Source organism: Pan troglodytes, chromosome 18 (assembly GCF_028858775.2).
Source record: "Pan troglodytes isolate AG18354 chromosome 18, NHGRI_mPanTro3-v2.0_pri, whole genome shotgun sequence".
Classification (NCBI taxonomy): Eukaryota; Metazoa; Chordata; class Mammalia; order Primates; family Hominidae; genus Pan; species Pan troglodytes.
This window is the reverse complement of record NC_072416.2, coordinates 85,875,612-85,897,810: the sequence shown is the minus strand read 5'-3', so window position 1 is coordinate 85,897,810 and position 22,199 is coordinate 85,875,612. Positions and strand designations below refer to the sequence as shown.

Below are 22,199 nucleotides of genomic sequence, written 5' to 3'. Positions count from 1 at the left end.
GACGAGGTGGCGGCCAGGCAGAGGCTGCAATCTCAGCACTTTGGGAGGCCAAGGCAGGTGGCTGGGAGGTGGGGGTTGTAGCGAGCCGAGATCACGCCACTGCACTCCAGCAAAAACCAGTCAGGCGTGGCGGCGCGCGCCTGCAATCCCAGGCACTCGGCAGGCTGAGGCAGGAGAATCAGGCAGGGAGGTTGCAGTGAGCCGAGATGGCGGCAGTACAGTCCAGCCTCGGCTCGGCATCAGAGGGAGACCGTGGAGAGAGAGGGAGAGGGAGACTGTGGAGGGAGAGGGAGGGGGAGGGAGAGGGAGAGCCAGAGCGAATCGGTTTTTGTGGAAAGACTGTGTGAATGTAAAGCTGGTTTGGTGTACGCTAATAGAGCTTGAGCACAGGTGATCCAGAAAAACAGAGGGCAACAAGGCCACTGTCTGTTACTTTCTTTGAAGACAGATAGGTTGGATTTTGGGAAAAGTCACAACACTTCAAGAAAAGAAACTGCTGTAGGAGTTAGAAGCTGTTGGGGAGGTCGAACCATGGTCCCTGTTAGAGGGTGTGGCCAGCCAGCTGTGTGCCGGAAGGAACCTGTGGACCCGTGTGAGCAGAGCAGGCCTTGTGAAGTGCTCCACCTCTCTGGCTTGCATGGTCTGGAGGGGAAGTACTTAAATATTGTAGCATAAAACATTCCCCCATAGCCTGTGAATTCTAAGAAGAAAATGTTGCTGTCAGCAAAACAAGACGGTTCACATAGACAGGTGCAGGGTACTACAAGGAGACAGAGACCTGCCGAAGGTAAGCAGCGATTTGAGTTTCTGATGACAAATAGAGACGTCACTGAATTCCTTCCTTGTCCCCCCAGCAGATGAAGTCTCTGGGTGTCAATTCAGTTCCCAATAATGCTAGGCCCTTAGGTTTGGAAAAGCAGGCACGGAAATGACAGCCATTTTCTATCAACCTGCTACAAAAAGAGACTAGTCTCAATCACTGTCTGTAATGTGCAGAAACTGCATCACTTGAATTGCACAGATGTTTCCAGAAGGAGAACAAAAGAGACCCAGACTCAGTTTTCACTTCCTGAGATTCAGGTCGCTCTCCATATGGCCAACGTGGAGCCCTCTTAGTTTTAGGACACTCAGGCCCAGGTGGAAATATGAAGTCTCTGTGGACAGTGGATCATTTGCATGTTTCAAAAGGAAAATGTTTTTCTTCCATTATAGTAAATACAGTACATGTTAGCTATAAGAAAAATAACCATAAACAAATATTTCCTTGCTCTACCAGATGGGAAGGCCTAGAAACAATACTACCCGGTAGCAGTTCACACATCCATTGCCCAAATCTTGGTCTCTTTAATTTTTTTAATTTTTGAGAAGTCTCACTCTGTCGTCCAGGCTGGAGTGCAGTGGCATGATTTTGGCTCACTGCAGCCTCTGCCTTTCAGGCTCAAGTAGTCCTCCCACCTCAGCGTTGGGAGTAGCTGAGACTACAGATGCATGCCACCATGCCTGGCTGATTTTCGTATTTTTTGGGAGAGATGGGTTTTTGCCATTGCCCAGGCTGGTCTTGAACTCCTGAACTCAAGCAATCTGCCCACCTTGGACTCTCAAAGTGCTGGGAATACAGCAAATCTTGGTATCTTAGTTTCTTTTCTTTTTTTTTTTTTTTTTTTTTTTTGAGACGGAGTCTCGCTCTGTTGCCCAGGCTGGAGTGCAGTGGCGAGATCTCGGCTCACTGCAAGCTCCGCCTCCTGGGTTCATGCCATTCTCCTGCCTCAGCCTCCCCAGTAGCTGGGACTACAGGCGCCTGCCACTGCGCCTGGCTAATTTTTTTGTATTTTTCGTAGAGTTGGGGTTTCACCGTGTTAGCCAGGATTAGTCTTGATCTCCTGACCTCATGGTCCACCCCCCTCGGCCTCCTGAAGTGCTGGGATTACAGGCGTAAGCCACCATGCCCGGCCCCTGGTTTCTTGGTTTCTAACACCATTCTCCAACAAAGGGAACCAGGGCTTCCTTGAGAAATGGCGAATTGTAGGGCCGAGCAGGGAGTATATAGGAGGAATTGAGCATCTTGTGGTGCCAGAGCCTAAGGAGGTGCTCAAAGGAACCCACAAAGATGGTGCAAGTCACAGGGACCCAAGAGTAGCTGTAAAGGCTCCTAGTGGCAGCTGTGTGTCGTTGAACAACCCGAGCAACAAAGATGGGTAGTGATAGAGCATAGCCGAACTCTGCGTCAGTATCCACGAGACGTAGCGCGTACCCAAAGTCTACGTCAGTATCTACAAGACCATAGTGTGTACCCAAAGTCTATGTCAATATCCACGAGACATAGTGCGTACCCAAAGTCTACGTCAATATCCACAAGACCATAGCGTGTACCCAAAGTCTACGTCAATATCCACGAGACATAGCGCGTACCCAAAGTCTACATAAATATCCACAAGACCATAGTGTGTACCCAAAGTCTACGTCAGTATCCACGAGACTTAGCGTGTACCCAAAGTGTACATAAATATCCACAAGACCATAGTGTGTACCCAAAGTCTACGTCAGTATCCACGAGACATAGAGCGTACCTGAAGTCTGTGTCAATATCTGCGAGACATAGAGCCTACCCAAAGTCTACATAAATATCCACAAGACCTTAGAATGTGCCCAAAGTCTATGTCAATATCCATGAGACACAGAGCGTGCCCAAAGCCTGTGTCAATATCCACGAGGCACTGAGCGTGCCTGAAGTCTGTGTTAGTATCCACGAGGCACAGAGCATGCCTGAAGTCTGTGTCACTACCCCTGCGACCACAGTAGCATGGCCGAAGTCTGTGTCAATATCTGTGAGAACATAGAGCTGAAGAGAAACTGTCAGACACGACCTCAGCCAGGCGGTCGATGTCAGCATCCACCGTGATGAGTCCTGTTGATGGTGTGGACCCTTGATGGGATGTGATGAGATGGGCACTTCACCCCGGGGATCGTCCTAATGATTCATAACCCCAGTTTAATGAGAAAGACAGCAGACAGTCCCAGTAGAGGGGCACTCTATAAAACTCCTGAGCCATCCACACAGCTATCATGGTCCTCAGAGACAAGAAGAGTCGGAGAAGCTCAGGGCCCAGAGGAACCTGAGGAGGCGACAGGACGAAACGGCCAGTGGCACCCTCGACGGGATCCCTGGGCAGGATGAGCTGCGGAGCACTGTGGGCTGTGAATGAAGTGTGGGCCTCACTCCCAGTAACAGGTCAGTGCCGGTTCCTGAGCCGTCACAAGGGCACCAAGGAGAGGAAGGTATTCATGCTGGGGGGACATTGGTGTGGGCGTGTGAGAGCTCTCGGTACTATCGTCTCAATTTTCTGCAAATACAAAACTTCTAAAATAGTGTATTAAAAATAGAGAATTAAAGTGCAGACAAATACAAAGATGAGATGGAAATGGATGGGGGCCCTCCACCCAGGGTGAGCGTTTTGCTGGCTATCTTCCTCACAACCTTAGGTCCCAGGTAAGGGGTGTGGCACCAGGACTTGTAGGGTATGGGTGCTGGGGAACAGTGCACCTGGTCAGGCTGAGGCTCACTTGAGGCAGAAGACTAAGGGTTAAGGGACATGGAGCGCATTGTTTTCGAAGCTTGGAGAAGTCTTTCAGTGGGCAGTGCCTGCCCTCTGCACACAGTAGTAACTTGATTTCTGCTGTGAAGCCTGAGTCGTGTTATTTGAAAGGCAGTGGGGATCTACCGGGATCAGGAACAAAGAGTGACTCTGTAATAGTATCAGAGGCCCCTGTGGTGGTTTCCACACAGACCAGGGCTGCTGTGGAAGCTGTGCGTGCCCTGACAGGAACTCTAGTGTACTGTGTGATCGCGGCCATTAGAAAGGTGGCCTCTTCAGATGGACCCATTTGGGGGATAAAGCCTGTCAGGTGGTGCCAGCCCTGAGCACACTGCAGGCACGCTTTGGAGCTTTGGGGCTGGTCTACAGGGAAGGCCTCCAGCCCCTTCCATCCAAAATGCGCCCACAGGGTTGGGGGGTCTGTAAGCAACCACTGTAGCTGCCCCCGGTTCTCACACAATTCCTTTCCATTGCAGAGAGTTAAGAAAGACGTGGACAAGGGCACACGGCACTCAGACATGTTCCTGCTGAAGCCGGAGGACGGAAGAGAAGGTAGAGGCGCTGTGCCTCCAGGGCGGGAGCTGGCTGGTCTGTGTGTGGCGGGAGGCGGAGCCCATACCCTCCCATGGATGTGGGGCTGGCAGTGAGCCCCTGCACCCTGCCCGGAGCGGAGGGCCTGCCGAGATGGCCCATTTCGGGGTGGGCCGGGTGGGACAGGCTCCATAGCCCTGGTGTCTGCTGGGCAATCACCTTTGGGGGCATTGATGATGGACTGACTGAGAAGCACGGGCGCTGTTACCCTGCAGACAGCCCTCTATGGAGCAGTGAGCACAGTGCCCGTCAGCAGCTCCTGATGGGCCCCTCCAAGGGTCTTGAGCTCTCGAAGGGAGAACCATCCTGGGCCTTGAGTACAAGCCACCAGGAGTCACTGGGGCTGCCTGGCACTGTGGTGACGGGCCTCGCTCTTGGGGTGGTTGCGGGCAGCAGCTGGGCAGGCTGGGTGTGGGCTGCCCAGCCAGGGGTCGGTGTTGCTCATGCACAGAACTTCAGAAGTCATCACAGAGACTGCTATTGGCCCTCACAGGGACGGCCTCCAAGAGCAGCCGTGGCCTCTGTCAGCTTGAGTTACTGAACTCGGGGCTGTTAGAATGCCTAGATTTCTAAAAGCTTTTAGCTAAACTGGGATCTAAGAATCAAAATTTTCTTACTAAAGCACAGGGGAACAATCATCATTCTCTGGGACTTTTTAAAAGGATGACATGGGATGACCTAGGGGACAGCCCTTTACATGGCTCTGGCACCCAGAGGGCCCAGGATGTGTCAGCCACTCTCACCACCTTCTACACATGGCACGTTTCATGTTCCTGGGCGTGGGTCATGCGCTGAGATGAACTGTTGGCGGCGTTTCCTGCCAGTGGCTGCTCGTCCGTTCTCACAGACCTCTGAAGCGGGAGAAGCCGTGCCTGTGTGGAGCGTGGGCGGGGGGATGGGGGTGGGCTGCTACTTTTCAATCATTAATTTCTTGATTTTGAAAAAAATTGCATTTGTTACTGGCTGGGCGCAGTGGCTCATACCTATAATCCCAGCACTTTGGGAGGCTGAGGTGGGAGGATTGCTTGACGCCAAGAGTTTGAAACCAGCCTGGGCAACGTAGTGACACACCATCTCTTAAAAAAAAAAAACGTAGCCAGGTGTGCTGGCGTGTGTGCCTGTAGTTCCAGCTACTCGGGAGGCTGAGGCAGGAGAATGGCGTGAACCTCGGAGGTGGAGCTTGCAGTGAGCCGAGATTGCACCACCGCACTCCAGCCTGGGCGACAGAGCGAGACTCTGTCTCAAAAAAACAAAAAAAATATGTAGCCAGGTGTGCTGGCGCACGCCTGTAGTTCTAGCTACTCGGGACGCTGAGGTGGGAGGATTGTTCTAGCCCAGGAGGTGGAGGCTGCAGTGAGCTGAGATCGTGCCACTGCACTCCAGCCTAGGCAACAGAGTGAGACTGTCTCAAAAAATAAATAATAAATAGAAGGAGATAATGGCATCTGTTCTGCTCCAGAGCAAGGGAGTGACGCCAGGAGGCACAGGTCAAGGGTGTTTGCCGTGGAGTTTAGCGTCCCCAGTGCCGTTAGGAAACCAGGGGACAGCTCTCTTATGGGAGGCTGTGGCTTGGGACCAGAGGGCTGGGCTAGACCCAGGAGACCCAGTGCCTAGGCCGGGTCTGCTTTTGTGACCCACAGCAAGTTCTCCAACCTCCCCAGGAGAGGGGACCATTGTGCAAAGTGTTTTTACCTCCTTCTTGCACTAAAATTCCTCATGCTGAGGCCTCAGAAATACCTGAAGGGTTAATCTGAATCCACACCCATTTGCCTGTCAAAAGGCCCAGGTGCCTCTCCCAGGGCCCTGCCTTACTGCACCCTGGCTGATAGGACAGACGCCTCCTTTCAGTCACTTTCCAGCCTACACCCCAGTGAACTTGAACTTGGATGCTGGACTGTTACCCGCAGGGCGGCCCTGAGCCTGTGTGCTCTGCTCGTCAGCCCCCAGGAGGAAAGCATCGTGGTGAGGAGCGACACACCTTGTGTGTGTGGGTTTCTGTCACCGGAGAGGGTCCTGCCCTGTGTGGCGAGTTCTTGTGGTGGTCTTCCCTGTTCCTTCACACAGTCGTGTGCTGGTGGGAATGAGGCAGGGGCCCCAGAGCCACGCCCACACTGGGCATGGGCGAGTGACGTCTAGCACCACACAGAATACGTCCATTTGCTGCTTCTGTTTTTTTTTTTTAATGTTCATTGGAGGAAAAAAATCTCCATTCTGTCTCCTAGAAGTGGTGGGGAGACATCTGCACATTGGGCTCTGTTTGAGGGTTGGCACATCACATAGGCACGTGCCAAGAGAGAACATAGACCCCTCCTGAAGTAGAGCTGGCCACACTGCAGCCCAAGGTGGGGCTGGTGCAGGCACTCAGACCCCAGGCGAAAGGCTCCTCGCTGGCCACACTGCAGCCCCCGGGCGAAGGGTCCCTGTGCAGGGCTGAGGGTCCCCGTGCAGGCCCAAGGGGGGCTGGCGCAGGCATTCAGCCCCCTGGGCGAAGGGTCCCCGTGCAGGGCGGAGGGTCCCCGTGCAGGCCCAAGGGGGGCTGGCACAGGCATTCAGCCCCCTGGGCGGAGGGTCCCCTTGCAGGGCAGAGGGTCCCCGTGCAGGCCCAAGGGGGGCTGGCGCAGGCATTCAGCTCCCTGGGTGAAGGGTCCCCGTGCAGAGTGGAGGGTCCCCGTGCAGGGTGGAGGGTCCCTGTGCAGGGTAGGGGGTCCCCGTGCAGGCCCAAGGGGGGCTGGTGCAGGCCACTCAGCCCCCTGGGCGAAGGGTCCCTGTGCCGGGCGGAGGGTCCCTGTGCAGGGCAGCCTCCCCACAGAAGCCCCTCTGCGTGTCTAGCGTGTGTGCTGCTTCTGCCCAATCCCTGCCTTTCTACTGCGGCTTGTAGCTACCCCTAGTTTAGAGGTGCTTGGGGGTGTGTGGAAAGCTGTTGAATGCTACCTCTCTTAAGGAGAAGGGTGGAACTCGAGGGGAGTTGAATGGTGTCTGTTTTTCTGCAGAGGGAGCAGAGTTTTTGCCCACAGTCTCACGGTTTTCATTTACCCCATTCTGGGGGGCACCTGGGGTCCTGGGCATGTCCTGGGCTGGCTCTCAGGGTCCTTCCTTGTGTTCTTATCCCACTTCCTTGTTCTCTTTTGACAGACAAGTGGGTTTGGACTCGGATGAACCCTTCGGGGGTCAAGCCCACCCCACGGTCTGGGTTTTCCGTGGCCATGGCCCCGAATCACCAGACACTGTTCTTCGGGGGTGTCTGTGACGAGGAAGAGGAGGAGAGCCTGTCGGGCGAGTTCTTCAACGATCTGTACTTCTACGACGCCACCAGGAACCGTTGGTTTGAGGGACAGCTGAAGGTAGTGCAATCTCTGAGTAGCATGCGCCGTGGTGCACAGCCCTAACTTGGGTCCCTGCCACCACTGCCTTCCTCCAGCACCTTTGGGTATTGGGGCCCCCAAAGCCCATGAGCTCTCTCAAGAGGGGCGAGGGTTCCGTCTCTGACTGTCCTGGGTGACTAGGCTTGGAGAGCCCTTGGTCACGGTCCCCTTAGTCTGTCCTGGATGCTGGCGGGGCTGCTACCTCGGAAGCCAGTTGCCCTGGGCTGAGGTGCCCGGGACCTCCCCGGCCCTCTGTGTGAGAAGGGTTTGCTGGAGGTCCTGGTGTGGACCAGCCTGTGTTATGACGCTTGAGCTTCCCTGGTTTCCGGCACCATCTTTACTGTCCGCGTGAGCATAGCTGCTGTCCAGGGCCAGCCCAGCACAGGCACAGCAGTGGGTGACAGTCCCAGAAGGGGATCCCGCAGTTGGCCTCAGGGTCTCTGAGTGTACCAGGTCAGCCGGACCCAGAAAGGGCCAAGGAGGGCTGGTCCCTGTTGGTTGCAAACTCCTGAAGCTGCTCTTGACGTGTGGTGGCACCTGGGCTGGAAATTGGAAAAACACGCGGCTTCGTTTCTGGACCCACAGTCCGCCTCGCTCTTTTACTTTAGAAGGAATTGCTCCAAGCAGAGTCTGCACAGGTTTCCCCTGTGGCTTTTCTTCAGAGAGCGTGTTGACCCCAGCTAGTGTCATGGTTCTCACACTGTGATCTCAGGGCCCTTGACATTCCCCAGGATTACGGAGGACCTCAGAGAGCTTTCCCTTTTGAAACTCATTGTTGCAGAGTCCAGACACAAAGTGGATCTTAGAAGTCTAGAATGTGAAGCTGACTTTGGGTTGATCTGGAGGTAGTGATCCTTGGAAAATTTGGAAATAACCTGGCAAATGTCACCTCGTGAGCTGGCAGCGTTTTGTGACAAAATGACAAGGCTGTGACAGAAGGGTCCAGACTGACCCCTGCAACACAGCCAGGGAAGTGGGACAGAGAGGGATGGATGGCTGTCCTGCAGGAGGCAGCCTGACCTGAGAGCTCCCCTTTAAAAACGTTTGGTGAGGAAGGGCCCCTCTCTGGCTCGCCGTTTGTAGTAAATGAGCTGGGCTTGTGGGCCTGACTGTCTGTCTTGCTTGGGAAAGGGGAGGAAGCCCCTCAGCCTGGCTTCCCCAGCCCTTCTGGGAGCCAGCACTGTGGGTGATTGGGTTTTCCCAGCGTGAGCGTCAGAGCCTGTGGGGCTGGTGCCCTGTGTGTGGGGTCTGGTGGGCCTGTCCACCTCTCAGCGGAGGTGTGGAGCGGCCCCTCAGTGAGGACACGCAGTGGGGGGTTTTCTGCCCCAGCCCAGGAGTGAACGGCGAGGCCAGTGGGAGACAGGAGCGTGCTCCTGCAGCCCAGTGCCTGCACCCAGGGCAGTCAGGGATGGCGCCTTCCTGGGTCACACACTCCCCACGCTTGTGGGTGGTCCCCGCAAACCCTTGCCTGGCCTCGTGGGCATAGCAGGAATGACCCCTGCCTCGCTGAAGCTGCTGCTCTCTGCTTCCTCGGTCTATTAATAGGGACCCAAGTCTGAAAAGAAGAAACGCAGGCGGGGCAGAAAAGAGGAGCCCGAAGGTGGTAGCAAGCCAGCGTGTGGGGGAGCTGGCACCCAGGGGCCTGTGCAGGTGGTCAAGGAGGTGGTGGCCGAGGATGGCACCGTGGTCACCATTAAGCAGGTGCTCACCGCCCCAGGCTCGGTGGGGCAGCCCCGGTCTGAGGACGAAGACAGCCTTGAGGAGGCCGGCAGCCCCGCACCTGGGCCGTGTCCACGCTCCAACGCCATGCTGGCTGTGAAGCATGGGATGCTCTACGTCTATGGGGGCATGTTTGAGGCCGGCGACCGCCAGGTCACCCTCAGCGACCTGCACTGCCTGGACCTGCACAGGATGGAGGCGTGGAAGGCCTTGGTGGAGATGGACCCAGGTGAGCCAGGCAGCTTGGTGCCTCCGTGCCCGGGAGCGAGAGCCCACGGTCGTGTGTCGTGTCCCTGGAAAGCAAGCCCTGCAAGCTGCCCAGAGGCGGCCTGTGCCGACACTTCTCGCCTGTGCTCCTGCCTCCACGGTCAGATTGACGGAGAACAGGACCCTGTTGTGGAAAGGGGGGCCCACCCTGGGCACGTCTGTCCTTTGTCCCGGGTGCTGACGGGAGCTGCGGCTCTGGCGGCACAGGACACGGGTGCATCTGCTGCTCCGTCCACAGCATGCTTGTTTGTGGATGGCCGTCCGAGCCGGGCCCTGAGGCCCTGGATCTGAGCCTCCAGCCTTGCTGCCTGACCCAGGGCCCCTCTGCTGCCGTAGTCACACGTCCCCTTTACCCCAACTGCTGCTGGGCTCGAGTCACTATGCAGTTTTTAAAGATCTGAGACTAAAGCAAAATCCACAAATCTAGGGAAAGGTAGTGAACTATTGGCCCAGGATGTTTGCTGTTTTGTGAGAACACCGTGAGCCAGGGTGGAGGGTGGCAGGAGGCCCTGTTGGCCAGCTGCTCCGTTACGGGGGTGCTTTTGCATGTTTGCCGTCTCGGATCTCTGTCCTGAAGCCCAGGGGAACGCAGTCTGTTTCCTTTGTGGATCTGAAGGGGGTCGGGGAAGAGGAGTTAGGTTTCACATTATGGTTCTTAAGTACACGGAATCCCCCCAGGACATAGCCACCACCGTCCCGCAGCCTCCCCCACCTGCCTCAGCTGCGCTGACGTGTATGTGTGTTCATTCTGCTTTTGAAGAAACTCAGGAGTGGCTGGAGGAGACGGACTCGGAAGAGGACAGTGAGGAGGTTGAGGGCGCCGAGGGTGGGGTCGACGACCACGACAGCGGAGAGGAGAGCGGCGCGGGGGACTGAGGTGAGCGGGCTCGGGCTGGCGGGTGGCGCAGCTGCTGGGTGTTCGTGAAAGGCTTTTCGTCTTTATCGGATGCTTATTGGAATTCAGCTTTGTAAATTTTTTAAAAACGTTGGTGTGTGGAGTAACTTGGGCAGCTTGCTCATGAGTGCCGTGTGCCTGTGGGCTCTTTGATGACGTCTTCCCTGAAAACCCGGTGTTCTCTCTACGCCCCCTGCACGGGCCTCCCCCTCGGCTGAGTGTGTTTCTCTCTCATTCCTTCCTCCTTGCGCATCAGAAGAGCCCCTGCCAGGGGCGCCTGGCAAGTGCTGTGCCCACGTCTGCCCAGGACCCAGCCGTGTTGAGTGAAGCTCTTGGGGCCAGCGTGCGCCCTGACGCACAGGAGAGAGCTGAAGGTGGGTGGCCCAGGCCAGGGTGTGAACTTTCTCCCATGGTTTAGTCTCTGACGCGGCGCTGGGCCGGAAGTTCAACTGAGTGCAGTGCAGGTGGATTCCCTCAGCAGCCTGTGTGTTGTGTGAAATAAATTGGACTTGAAACAAGACCACCGCGGAGGGTGTCTTCTGTGCGGCCCTAGGCACACCGCAGTCTTCCCGGGGCCTCTGCCCCGGGCCAGGGCTGGGCCTAGGGCGAGACCACCCCACACTGGAGGGTGGAACCTTGGACACGAAGGACCCTCGAGAAGCAGGTTTCTGCGCCCGAAACCCCGGAATATGCTGTGCTTTGTGATCCTTTCCTTCTGCAAAACCAGAAGAGGGCCCTGAATGCCCATCCATATTCACATTTGGGATCAGCCTCTGATGCCTGAAACTGAAAAGCAGCCCAGGGCCAGTGCACACCTTCCCGGTTCTCATTCACGTGAAGCACCGCTGGCTGGCCGCACACGGGGGTCTCGTGGTGGGGCCTCCTTATGTGCAGCGGCCTCACTCCTGGGAGCCCCCTGCCGCCGCGTGGTCTCTGGGAGGCTGTGGTGGGACCATCCCTGTCCCAGTCCCAGTCGGGTTTAGGGTTTAGGATTAGCATTTGCAAAGCGACAGGAAGGGAGCCTGGAGGGCGAGGGCTCCCAGCGTCCCCACATGGCTGCCACCAGGTGTCCCCATCCAGCTCCTCCTGGCTTCAGCGCCGCGGCTTCCTTGCCCCCGAAGGCTGTGGTGCGCTAACTCCCAACCTAGGCCTGCTCCAGTCCAAGACTGAAGGCCAATTTGGATTTGCATAATTGGGGTCAAAAGTTGAGCATTGAAACCACACCTGGTGCAGTTTTTGTGTATCTTAAATATTTTGAACAGTGGGAATATAGGATCCTTAGTTTTCTATAATGGGGCTGATGACATATTCACTGTGGTCCCATTTCTTATCTGGGAGTTGAAAACAAGGGTGGTGGGGAGACTTCCCTCCTGGCGGAGCCGGTGTTGGGCGGGTGGAAGCGCAGCTGGGAGAGGGCTAGAAGCTGACTTGGTGGCGAGCACCTGTGAGCACCTCCCCGCTCCCTTGGCCTCTTCATCCTTACGGCTCCAGGTGGGCCCAGGAAAACCCAGGTCACCTTGGGGCAATGGCTTGAGAAGTGTCGCCTCTCAGGATCATCTCAGGGGCACTTGGCCAGCTCTTCCACAGCAGGGCACGTGCTGAGCTCCCTGGTGCAGCCGGATGTTCAGGAGGCCTCGGTGGGCGGCACTTGAACTGGCCCCAAGGGCCCCGCCCACTGCCATGGGTGTGACCTCACTTCGGGCTTCCATTGTCACTTGACACTTGATGGGAATGCTGATCAGAAAGGGGAAGGCTCTGGGCACTGCCTCTTCCCTGGTGGGGACACCTGTCTGGTTCGTCTGGATGTGGGTGGCAGTGCGGACAGGAGTGAGGCTGCAGGTGCCGCCCCCCTCGAGGGCTGCAGCTTGTGTTTGCGTTGTGCTGGCCCCCTCCGCCGACCCCCCCCCCCCCGAGGCTGCAGCTTGTGTTGTGCCGACCAACCCCCCCCACGCCGACCCCCCCAAGGGCTGCAGCTTGTGTTTGCATTGCGCCGACTCCCCCCTCTCCGAGGGCTGCAGCTTGTGTTTGGGTTGTGCCAGCTCACCCCCCTCCCCGCCACCGACCCCCTCGAGGGCTGCAGCTTGTGTTTGCATTGCGCTGACCCCCCCGAGGGCTGCAGCTTGTGTTTGCGTTCCGCCGACCCCTCCTCCCCTCGGGCTGCAGGTTGTGTTGCCTTGTGCCAACCCCCTGAGAGCTGCAGCTTGTGTTTGTGTTGCACCGACCCCCCCCCCCCACCCCAGGGCTGCAGCTTGTGTTGCGTTGCGCCGGCTTTGGCGGCCGGTCTGGGCACTTTGTCTGAGTGCTGGGCAGTCAAGGTCCTTTCCTCACACTCTCAGCTAAGCTGGTTGGAAGAGGCTCGGACAGGGTTGAGAAGCCAGAGCGCAGGCAGCAGCGCCCCCGCCCCCGCCCCCACCCAGGCCCTGCCCGGCTCTGCGGCTCTGGCCCCTGTCCAGAAGATGGACGCCATTGTGTGGCCGGTTCTTCCCTCCTGCTCTTGGAGGAAGGAATGGAAAGATCTTGTTGGCTTCAATGTAGTTGTCTGTTATGAGGGACAGTTTTTCTTTCAGAGGAGCTTGTAACTGATTAGATGGGATTCCAAGGAAAAAGAGACTTTTGAATCAACCCAGTTGAAAGAAAGATGACAGCAGCCCTGAGGAAGAAACTTCTTGTACACTTTCTTATACAGAAAGCATTTTGCTTTTGTTGCTAAAGATTTGGTTTGAATGAAAGATGCTGATCAGAACCAATGGGGATCAGATAGACAAGCTCCCAGCATGGAGTGGCTGTCACGGCCGTGATTAAAACAGGGCGCCTTCAGTGTGGAACCGTGGGAGACGCGGAACACAACACAGGGTGGTGGATTCCTGGGCGGAGCTCTGCCTGCCCCACGGGCCTGTGGTCTGCTCTGTCTGCCGGGGCCCAGTTTACCGAACTACTTGGTGGCCAGACAGCCGCCGTAGGGCGTGAGCGGCCGGCAGGAAAGCCCAGGGCCTCTGTCTCCCGGGAGCTGCTGGCGCGGCGCGGCTGGGACACGCCGTACTCGGTGCCACGTTCTTGCCCAGTTCCTCACTGTGGTGAGCTGCTGGCTGTTAGGAGGCCTTTCCCTCGGCTGCGGCCCTCCCACACGGCCCCCAGACCCCTGACTGCAGGGTGGGCGGGCATACCAGGGGAGGCACTCTGGCCGGCCCACTTGGCAGCAGGGCCACAGCTCCTCCTCGCAGGGCTTTGTGGGATTTTAAAGGATGAATCATCTTGTTCTCCCTGCTCCCCCTGCCGCCCATGCGCGCCATGCTCTGTGTGAGGATGAATTGGAGGGACTGGCCATGAGTGGTGGCTTTTTTCGTGTTTGGGGTCGGGAGGGTGTTGGGTGGAATGAACATCAAGGGAACCACCCATTGAGCTTAGAAATCCTTGCTAGGCAGTTGGTTTGTGTTTGTGTTTAGATGAGAGCAGTGTTGATTGCAGTTTGACATCTGGTTTTTTTTTTTAATTGAGTTGGTACAAGCAGGATGTCATTGGCTAGGTGACAAAGTCACTGGGGGACCAAATACCAAGATGCCCGTTGGTGAGAGAGACCCTCCCCAGGACCCTCCCCAGGCGCCTCCTTCCCTGTCACGTTCAGGACCCTCCCCAGGACCCTCCCCAGGGCCCTCCCCAGGCGCCTCCTTCCCCGTGACATTCAAGACCCTCCCCAGGGCCCTCCCCAGGCGCCTCCTTCCCCGTGACGTTCAGGACCCTCCCCAGGGCTCTCCACAGGCGCCTCCTTCCACGTGTCGTTCAGGTGACGAGGCGAGACCCCGCGCTGGACGTGGCACTCGGGTGTTGGAGTGAGGAGGTGGCGCCGTGTGCTTGATGGTTTCCATCAGAGAAGAGTCTGCCTTCCTCCAGAAGGAGCGGGGGATGGTGGTTCCCCAGCCCGGAAGGAAAAGGAGCCGAGCTCTAGCTGTGATCACGGCCTCAGTCTGCCTGCCTTTGTGCATGGAAGGAACTTGCTAGTGACCGCTGCTCTCCTGGGCAGTGTAAGAGTGTTGTGTGGAGGCCGGGGGCGCTGGAGGCCAGTCTCGTTTTCATAGCCCAGATGGCTCCTGGCGCAGGTTGCAGTCACCTCCATTACTCTTTCACGAGAGAGCTGCAGCAGTGCCATCTGGGGCCTAGCCACACCTGGTCACTGGTGTCCCGAGGCACACAAGCAGTCCCTGCCGGAAGCTGACACACTGTCATGGCCAAGGGCCACAGTGCAGGTACCACGGTGATCCGGCTTCCCCGAGTCCAGCTCACGCCCGTTTTCCTTGTCTCAACCTTCAGAGCCCTTCCAAGCCCCCACTGGCTGCAGCCCACCCAGGGGACCCACCTTTAGAGGCTGGACTCAGGCTTCACTGAGGGGTGAGAAGCGCAGGTTTACAAAGCTCTGGCTGGGAAGAAATTGAGTAACCACTCCCTCAGAAACAAAGGGAGACGTTTAATTACATGAACGCACACATTTTAAAAACCGCCTGTGTGCTCCCGGAGGGCAGAGCCTGCCTCTCTGGTTATTTTTGTGTCCTCCATTCACTTACAGGCTGTGACAAACCCTGTGCCCACGCTGCCTCCACTGCCGGGAGACTCAGGGCTGGGGGAGACATGCCCTGGTCACCACTGCGGAGACTCAGGGCTGGGGGAGACATGCCCTGGCCACCAGTGGTGAGCCAGCGAGACAGGACCCCGTGCGCGCTGACCCGGGGACGCCACGGAACTTGCTCGCAATTCCTGCTCACAGCACGTTTCCTGTTCGGAAACCAGGAGAGCCTCCACGTGCCAACTAGCTCTGTCCACACATCCATTGCGCAGCTCTGCAGCGGAAGGACCTTCAGTAAAGACGCTGGTTTGTAATGAGAGAAGCGTTCCAAAGTGTCACACGACATTGTTTATTACTAAAAGGAGCAGAATTTCTTTTTAATCTTGACAGTGTTGTTTTTGTAACAGTATGATTTAAACTGTTTCATTTAGGAAAACTTTTTTTCATTTCATAAGTAATCAAGCTATCTTTCCAGCTTAAAAGCAAAGAAAAAAGGCTCAGGGTAACTTTTTAAACCACTTCATCAATAAGAAAAGTTCTCTCTGTCATTGCACGGCATGATTGTACACAGTATTAGCAAGCAGTTCACATGGGCCAGGGCCGACTTGGAAGGAAACACAGGTTAACACTGTTTTCTTTCCGAGTTCACAGAGATGTTTGCAGCAGGCTCAGTTGCTTTGGCAGCTGGAGCGAGGGTGCCTCTTCCGCGTGGCTCCCCTGAGCAGAGAGGCCCCTGTGGTTTTTTTCTCCGCCGGGCTCTGGGGACAGGGTTTCTGTGGAAATGGCAAATGGTGCAGATGAGCAGAGTCCTGCTAGAGAGGTCAGCTCAGCGTCCAGGAGGGGGTGCCTGCCCCCGAGGAGGCCACGGACGTGCCTGGGAAGTTGCTGCTGGAGAAGTGTGCTCTGATGTGGCCACACTTGGGGACGCGGGCTCCCCAGAGGCCCAAGCGAGAAAGCCGGGGGTTCCCAGGCTGGGGGTGCAGGACGGGTCAGGCACTGCCCTGCAGGGCCCGCCCCCCTGCCCCTGCACCCTCACACCCATCTTCCTCTCTCAGCCTGACCCCAGGGCCTGGGAGCCCCCGGCAGACCGGCCCTCCTTTCCAAACAGTGGCTGCCCTTTATGGACTCGGCGCCTGGCAGAGCCACTGTGGAGGAGGAGTTGGCTGTCATGGTCAGGGGAGGCAGCCCTTGGGTTGTCAAGGTTGGTGGTCAACGTTGAAGCCATATCTGCTGGAATCTCCCGGTCTGTTCCACACACGATCATGCGGGAAGCTCTGGGACCCGAAGGCTGTTTTGATCTTGGGGGTCACAAGTTCTCACAGCAGCCTGGGGTCACCAGGGAGCAGACCCGGCATTAGCCTCTGTAAGGAGCTGCCTGGCTGCTGGGCTGAGCTTTGTTGCAGGCCCAGGAAGATGACCAAGAAGGACAGAGCAGAGCCCCATCCACCACTGCTGGGAGGGCCCGAGGGAGCACGTGCACAGCAGAGCCCCATCCTCCACTCCCTGGGCTGGAAGAGGCTTCCTCGGTGTGGATGGCAGCTGTTAACGAGCAGTGGTGGTGCAGCTGGAGGCCTCTGTCCCATGGGGCACAGACAGGGGGGAAGGATGGCGGACGGGTGTACATGCTTGGGAGGACGGGCGGGCGGCATAGGCCTGAGCAGGTGGCGTGGGCGCACGAGAAGGGTGTGTCTGACACAGGATGTTTATCCCAAATGCCAGGAGTGGACGAGGCGGACGAGTGGCAGTGAGGTAGGCATGTGAGGTTGTTGCCTGGCCCACTCTGCCGACCCCAGAAACCCAGCGGCCTGGGCCCAGCACCCGGATACACATGGGGTGAGCTCACGCCCACACTGTGGCCTGTGCCCGTCACGGGGCTGCTTGCTTCTCCTAGGCTTGGGAACAAGCTGGCATGAACGCTGTGGCCGCATTCACAGCTCAGGCACTTCCACTTTGGGTTTCATGAAGAAACAGACTTAAAGAGCATTTGTTCCTAATGGGTGGGCTGAAGCTTGGGAGGAGCATTCAGCTTCTCTCCACAGTATGGCTTCACCTGTTCCTGAGCGCCCTACTACCCTCTTGCTAACCTGGGTGGCTGAGGTCCTCTGCTTTGGTGGCGTTGACTGCCTGTCTGCAGCCAGCGCCAGGTGCCAGCCCCTGTCTCTGCTCATCAGGAAGCGCTGGCCTGCAGGTGCTTTGTGGTTGCCACGGACCCTTGTTCTGTCCCTTTCCAGCACCCACCCCCCACCCGCTGTGCGTTCCGTAGTTCATTTTCAAGGCAGGGGGCACATGGTGAAAATACAGCCTGGCTTTTTTTCAACAAATGCAGCTGCACTTTTCCTTGCTTGTTTTGAAGGCTGAGCCGGCAATCTCCTTGGCACCTGGGGACAGTCGCTTCCTCAGTTTCTGCGTACCGACTGCCTCACCTGACACGCGGCCTGGGCGCGAGAGAAGCCAACCAGGTGCCTGAGTTGACTGACTGTTTACGCCCTCCAACCTCCTCCCTCCGCCCTCCAACCTCCTCCCCTCCGCCCTCCAACCTCCTCCCTTCACCCTCCAATCCCCTCCGCCCTCCAACCTCCTCCCTCTGCCCTCCAACCTCCTCCCTCCACCCTCCAACCTCCTCCCTCTGCCCTCCAACCTCCTCCCCTCCGCCTTCCAACCTCCTCCCTCCACCCTCCAATCTCCTCTCTCCGCCCTGCAACCTCCTCCCTCTGCCCTCCAACCTCCTCCCTCTGCCCTCCAACCTCCTCCCTCCGCTCTCCAACCTCCTCCCTCCGCCCTCCAACCTCCTCCCTTCACCCTCCAATCCCCTCTGCCCTCCAACCTCCTCCCTCTGCCCTCCAACCTCTTCCCTCCGCCCTCCAACCTCCTCCCTCCGCCCTCCAACCTCCTCCCTCTGCCCTCCAACATTCTCCCTCCTCCCTCCACCCTGTTTCCTCCCTCCACCTCTTCTTTCCTCCCTCCACCCTCTTCCTTTTACCCTCTTCCCTCTGCCCTCTTCTTCTGCCCTCCTCCCTCCACCCTCTTTCCTCCCTCCTCCCTCTACTCTCTGCCCTCCTCCCTCCGCCTTATCTGGCATCGGGGTCTTGGTCCTGGGCTGGAGGCAGACCCTGGCCCGGGCGAGGTTAAAGGCACTGCAGGTGGGCGGCATCATGATGTCCTGAAGCTTGCTGCGCCCGGTGCCGTCGGCCGGCTGAAGGCAGAAACAGTCACAGCACCTGCAGCTATGGAAGGCGACGACCGAAAATCTAATGGGCACCTTGATGTCAAGTTTCCAAGACCAAAGGCAAGAACAGTCAGATCAAACTTCCGAAGAGTCAGAGAAACTAAGCGTGACCTAGAGGAGGGAGAAGGTCCTTCCGCTGTCTCCTGCAGAGCGTCTGTCGCACGTATGAGGTGAAATCCACACTGTCCCATGAAGACTGTGAGGGGAGTTGCTGCCCGCACACGGCCCAGGAGCGCCAGCAGCTTGGGGACCACCACAGGCCTCAGGGTCTCTTCAGTCCGACGGGTCCAGCTGTCGATAAAATTTCCCGGGGAAGGAGTAAAGGACAACCAAGAACCTGAACTGCAAAAGTATGAAAAACATTTCATTTCCCTCAAGTTCTCCACACTTTAGGTCTGCAGTGCCTTGGGGGTGACTGATGGCCCTCAGTGAGACGGGGTGGCCATGTGCTTCTAAAAGTGAAAAGGAGCAAGTGTGGTTAGAGTCAGGGGCATGGTTAGAGCCTGGAGTATGGACGTCCCGTGGACCGCTGGCCCATGGCCTGGCTTGGGGCCTTACAGGGGAGCGAGTTGAGTGCATGCAGGGGAGGGCCCGTCTTTCTACAGTGTGTTTCTTGTTTTTGAGACAGACTCACTCTGTCATCCAGGCTGGAGTGCAGTGGCACGATCTCGGCTCACTGCAACCTCTGCCTCCCAGGTTCAAGCAATTCTCCTGCCTCAGCCTCCTCAGTAGCTGGGATTACAGGCACCTGCCACCACGGCTGGCTAATTTTTGTATTTTTTTTTTAGTAGAGATGGGGTTTCACTATGTTGGTCAGGCTGGCCTCGAACTCTTGACCTCAGGTGATCCACCTGCCTTGGCCTCCCAAAGTGCTGGGATTACAGGCATGAGCCACAGCGCCCGGCCCTGCCCTGCTTTTCTACATCACCACTGTCTTGTCAGTTAGCTCGGCTCAGGCATTGCATGCCTGATCTGTATCTTTGGGAATCCTGTGAGCTAATGGTTCTAGATCCAAAAGAATGGATAAAGAGACTGTTTCAGGTTCCCGAAATTATCCAGGCACATTCTGTGTGCTACTGAACTTCAGAAAGTACCAGTCCATCCAGTGTGCAGAGGCTGGTAAGTAAAACAGGCCAGCCGTGGGCACAGACAGTTTCACTAGAGGCCCCGGGGCAGAGGGTGTTCTCCAGCTCTTCCAGGGCGGGGCTCATCTGTTCCTGGGCCAGAGGTGGGCCTGTCTGCAGGCTTGTAAGGATGGGGAGACGCCAGCCTGGCCCATGGGCTGTCCACACCCACCCCCCGCAGACCGCGCTGCTGTCTGGAGGGGATGTCACCACTTCCTCCTGGCCTCGGGTGCACAGGTGAAACATGAAGAAGCTATTGGGGCGGAAAATGGCTCTCACCAGGCTGCTCTCGGGTTAATGAAAACTCATCAAATTCTCCATGCAGCAGCAGCCAGCTGGGCACATGCTGTCCTGCCCTGCCCGACTGTGTGGAGGGAAGCAGGTCCCCTGGGCCTGGGCAGAGGGACTGCGTGCCTGTCAGGGAAGGCCGAGGCTCCGGACAGGCGGGAAGCAGCCTTCTCCTTAATCACCCCATGTGGAAACCAATTAAAGATTCGATTCTCTCAGACCCGGGGCATTTTAGCCTTGGTTGAATCCTCCTGGAATTCACAGGGAAGTGGCTTTGCCCTCTGCCCTCGCTGCTGGAAGGCAAGGGGCTGTTCTCGGCTTGGTTTTCTAGGTTGTGTTGGGGCAGGAGCTGACGGCCCCTAGGCCTAGATCTCTGCACGACTTCGCTCAGGGACACCTGCCTCCGTGCATGTCTCATGGTGTGAATGTGTCTCCTGCTCACAGGTACCGTTTTGTGTCATGCAGTTACTGGAATGTACAAAAGCAGCTGTGATCTTTCTGAGAGCTGCAAAGAGCAGGAGTCTTTATTTGGTTCACTTCTGGTCTGCAGCAACCCCTTGATACTAAAAAATGGAAAAGATGTACAAAAAGATGTCACAGCCCTTTAGAAAGCGACATTATCAGAAATGTATGACCTTCAGTCCTCCCTCCCTCTCCTATGCCCCCACCAGACCAGGCGGCGAGAAGGAACAGGGAGTGAACATACAACGGAAAACAATAAAACTGAATTTAACTGGAACATGCTCTAATCTTTAGTTTATTTCTGGTTAAAAATATAGCAATCCAGTGCAGTGTAGTAAAGAAGTCTGCTCGAAAGGTAGCAGAGAAACAGCTAAACATAAGCAAAGCAAGGCAGAGTCCATAAGATGGGCTGGCCCCAAGACGACCGGATGGGGAATCCCTGCAGCGCCTCCCCGGGCACAGGGGTCCTGCGTATGGCCGTGCCCGGACCCCTCAGGCACGTCCATGCACACGAGAGCCAGGGCCAGGGGGCACTCGGACATCCTGGCAAACCTTGTTCTTTTGTTTGGGTGATGGAGCGACCCTGGTGGAGAAGGCAGAAACATAAGGAACCTGTTTTTGTTGGACTGAACAAGTTACATTGTACATTTCAGGGGGTTGGATATGCTACAATTTCTCAGGAAGTTTCAAGCCACTGGGTTTGAACCGCATTCCTGTCCTGGGACCAGGCCCACTCTGGTGTAGCACTGAGGCATCTGGAAGGAATATGCATATCTGTTAGGGGAAGTTGAGGCAGGCACAGTACAAAGATGTGAAAACCCGTGGAGGTCAGTAACCATGGGAGAAGGCGTCCTCTAGGGCCCTCACTGCTGGGGACACGGAAGCCCACGCGTCCACCCTGCACGCCAAGCACACACACCCAGAGCCCCGGCGCGAGGCCAGCTCCACGGCACAGCCCTCTTGGCTTCCGTGCTTAGCTGAGCCCAGGCGGATCGGAGTGGGCCCCGGCTTCCCTGGGGTCTGGTGGGGGAAACAGCCAAATGGGACCCACAGTGAGTGGGCAGCAGAAGAAAAAGGCTTTGCTTTAAAACTCGGTGTGGGGAGTCGGCTTCTCATGGAAGGCCGGGGGCAGTGCCGAGAAGAGGGAAGGACCTGCATCCATCTTACAGGGAGGAGGTGGCCGATCCCTCCCCCTCCCTCAGGTGTGCAGCACAGATCTCACACAGAAAAAGGCCAGGCTACTGCCCACTGGGGTGGGCCACCCTGCCCCATGCCTCCCGCCCATACTTGTCACCCGTCTGTTCTAGACAGAGAAAGCAGTGAATCCACTTTCTAAGCTCGTGTCGACGGGAGTCAGCCCTGCTGCTCAGGGGGCGCGGGTCATGGGGCTGAGGCTCCGCCCCGGGCTGCCCTCCATCCACACCCAAGACGGGACGTGTGACCACGAGGACAACGTCCGCTGTTACCACTGATGTGCCGGGATCCCTTCTGTCTCCACGTGGAGCTGGAGGGGCTGCGTGCTGGCCGCCTTCTGCCATGCCACACAGCAGAGTGTTATACAAGCAAAGAATTTTGGCTAAAATCCAAAAAACATTACCCAGAAAAAAAGGCAAACTGTGAGTGATACCCAATCGTGTGGTTCTTCTGTGAGAGGACTTGGTAGTCGCTGGGCTGTCCGAGTTGCGGTCTTTCCCTTCTTGTGGTTTTGCTTTTAATTTTAATGTCCCTTTTTTCTACCCTTTCTCTATTTTCGCTACCGCGACATCTCATCAGATGAAAAAGTTAATAAACAGAATGGCGACTCCGATGTTGAGCAAGATCACCATGACCACCAGGATAGGCGCTGAGCCCTGGAAGAGAGCGAGGGGAAGAGGTGAGCGACAGCCGCGGGGGGCTCTGCCTGGGCCACCACGCCTCCCACCCACGTCTTTTCACCAAGCTAGCAGACCCTCGGGGGTGGAAGTGTACGGGAGGATGTTAGAAACGCTCGGACACCAAAGGCCCACCAGAACCTGAGCTCCGTGAAGTCCAGACGGGGGAGAGAAGCCCCAACTGCCTGTAAGTCTGAGGTTGCTAGTCTTGGAATTCCCTTGTGGCCCCGAGACCCTGAGTACCAG

The 22,199-nt window shown here is 57.0% G+C and overlaps 3 protein-coding genes across 28 annotated transcripts in view; 2 read left to right on the top strand and 1 right to left on the bottom strand.

Annotated features, from left to right (window-relative positions):
• The window catches only part of KLHDC4 (kelch domain containing 4), a 76,806-nt gene extending 61,443 nt beyond the window's left edge, over positions 1-15,363 (top strand). For 13 of the 25 annotated variants that reach the window (XM_063797929.1, XM_063797942.1, XM_063797930.1 and 10 more), the window contains 5 exons: positions 4,070-4,145; positions 7,317-7,525; positions 9,092-9,494; positions 10,293-10,409; positions 10,684-10,947. In XM_063797929.1, the coding sequence (XP_063653999.1) occupies positions 4,070-4,145; positions 7,317-7,525; positions 9,092-9,494; positions 10,293-10,408 (804 nt within the window). In that variant the 3' untranslated portion in view covers position 10,409; positions 10,684-10,947. Of the gene's footprint in view, positions 1-4,069; positions 4,146-7,316; positions 7,526-9,091; positions 9,495-10,292; positions 10,410-10,683; positions 10,948-14,985 lie in introns of those variants that run through there. The other 12 variants (XM_063797937.1, XM_063797934.1, XM_009431399.5 and 9 more) reach the window with 3 other exon arrangements.
• On the top strand, positions 15,090-20,359 carry LOC107972326 (uncharacterized). The gene is given in 4 exon segments (XM_054668273.2): positions 15,090-15,218; positions 15,799-16,578; positions 16,581-16,815; positions 17,336-20,359. Coding segments are annotated over 3 exon segments (1,059 nt in total). The 3' UTR covers positions 16,731-16,815; positions 17,336-20,359.
• The window catches only part of JPH3 (junctophilin 3), a 102,735-nt gene continuing 100,880 nt past the window's right edge, over positions 20,345-22,199 (bottom strand). The window contains exons 5-6 of one of the 2 annotated variants that reach the window (XM_063797927.1): positions 21,710-21,932; positions 20,345-20,665 (exon numbers count right to left, since the gene is read on the bottom strand). In XM_063797927.1, coding sequence (XP_063653997.1) covers positions 21,852-21,932 — 81 coding nt within the window. In that variant the 3' untranslated portion in view covers positions 20,345-20,665; positions 21,710-21,851. Of the gene's footprint in view, positions 21,933-22,199 lie in introns of both variants that reach the window. The other variant, XM_009431397.4, reaches the window with a different exon arrangement.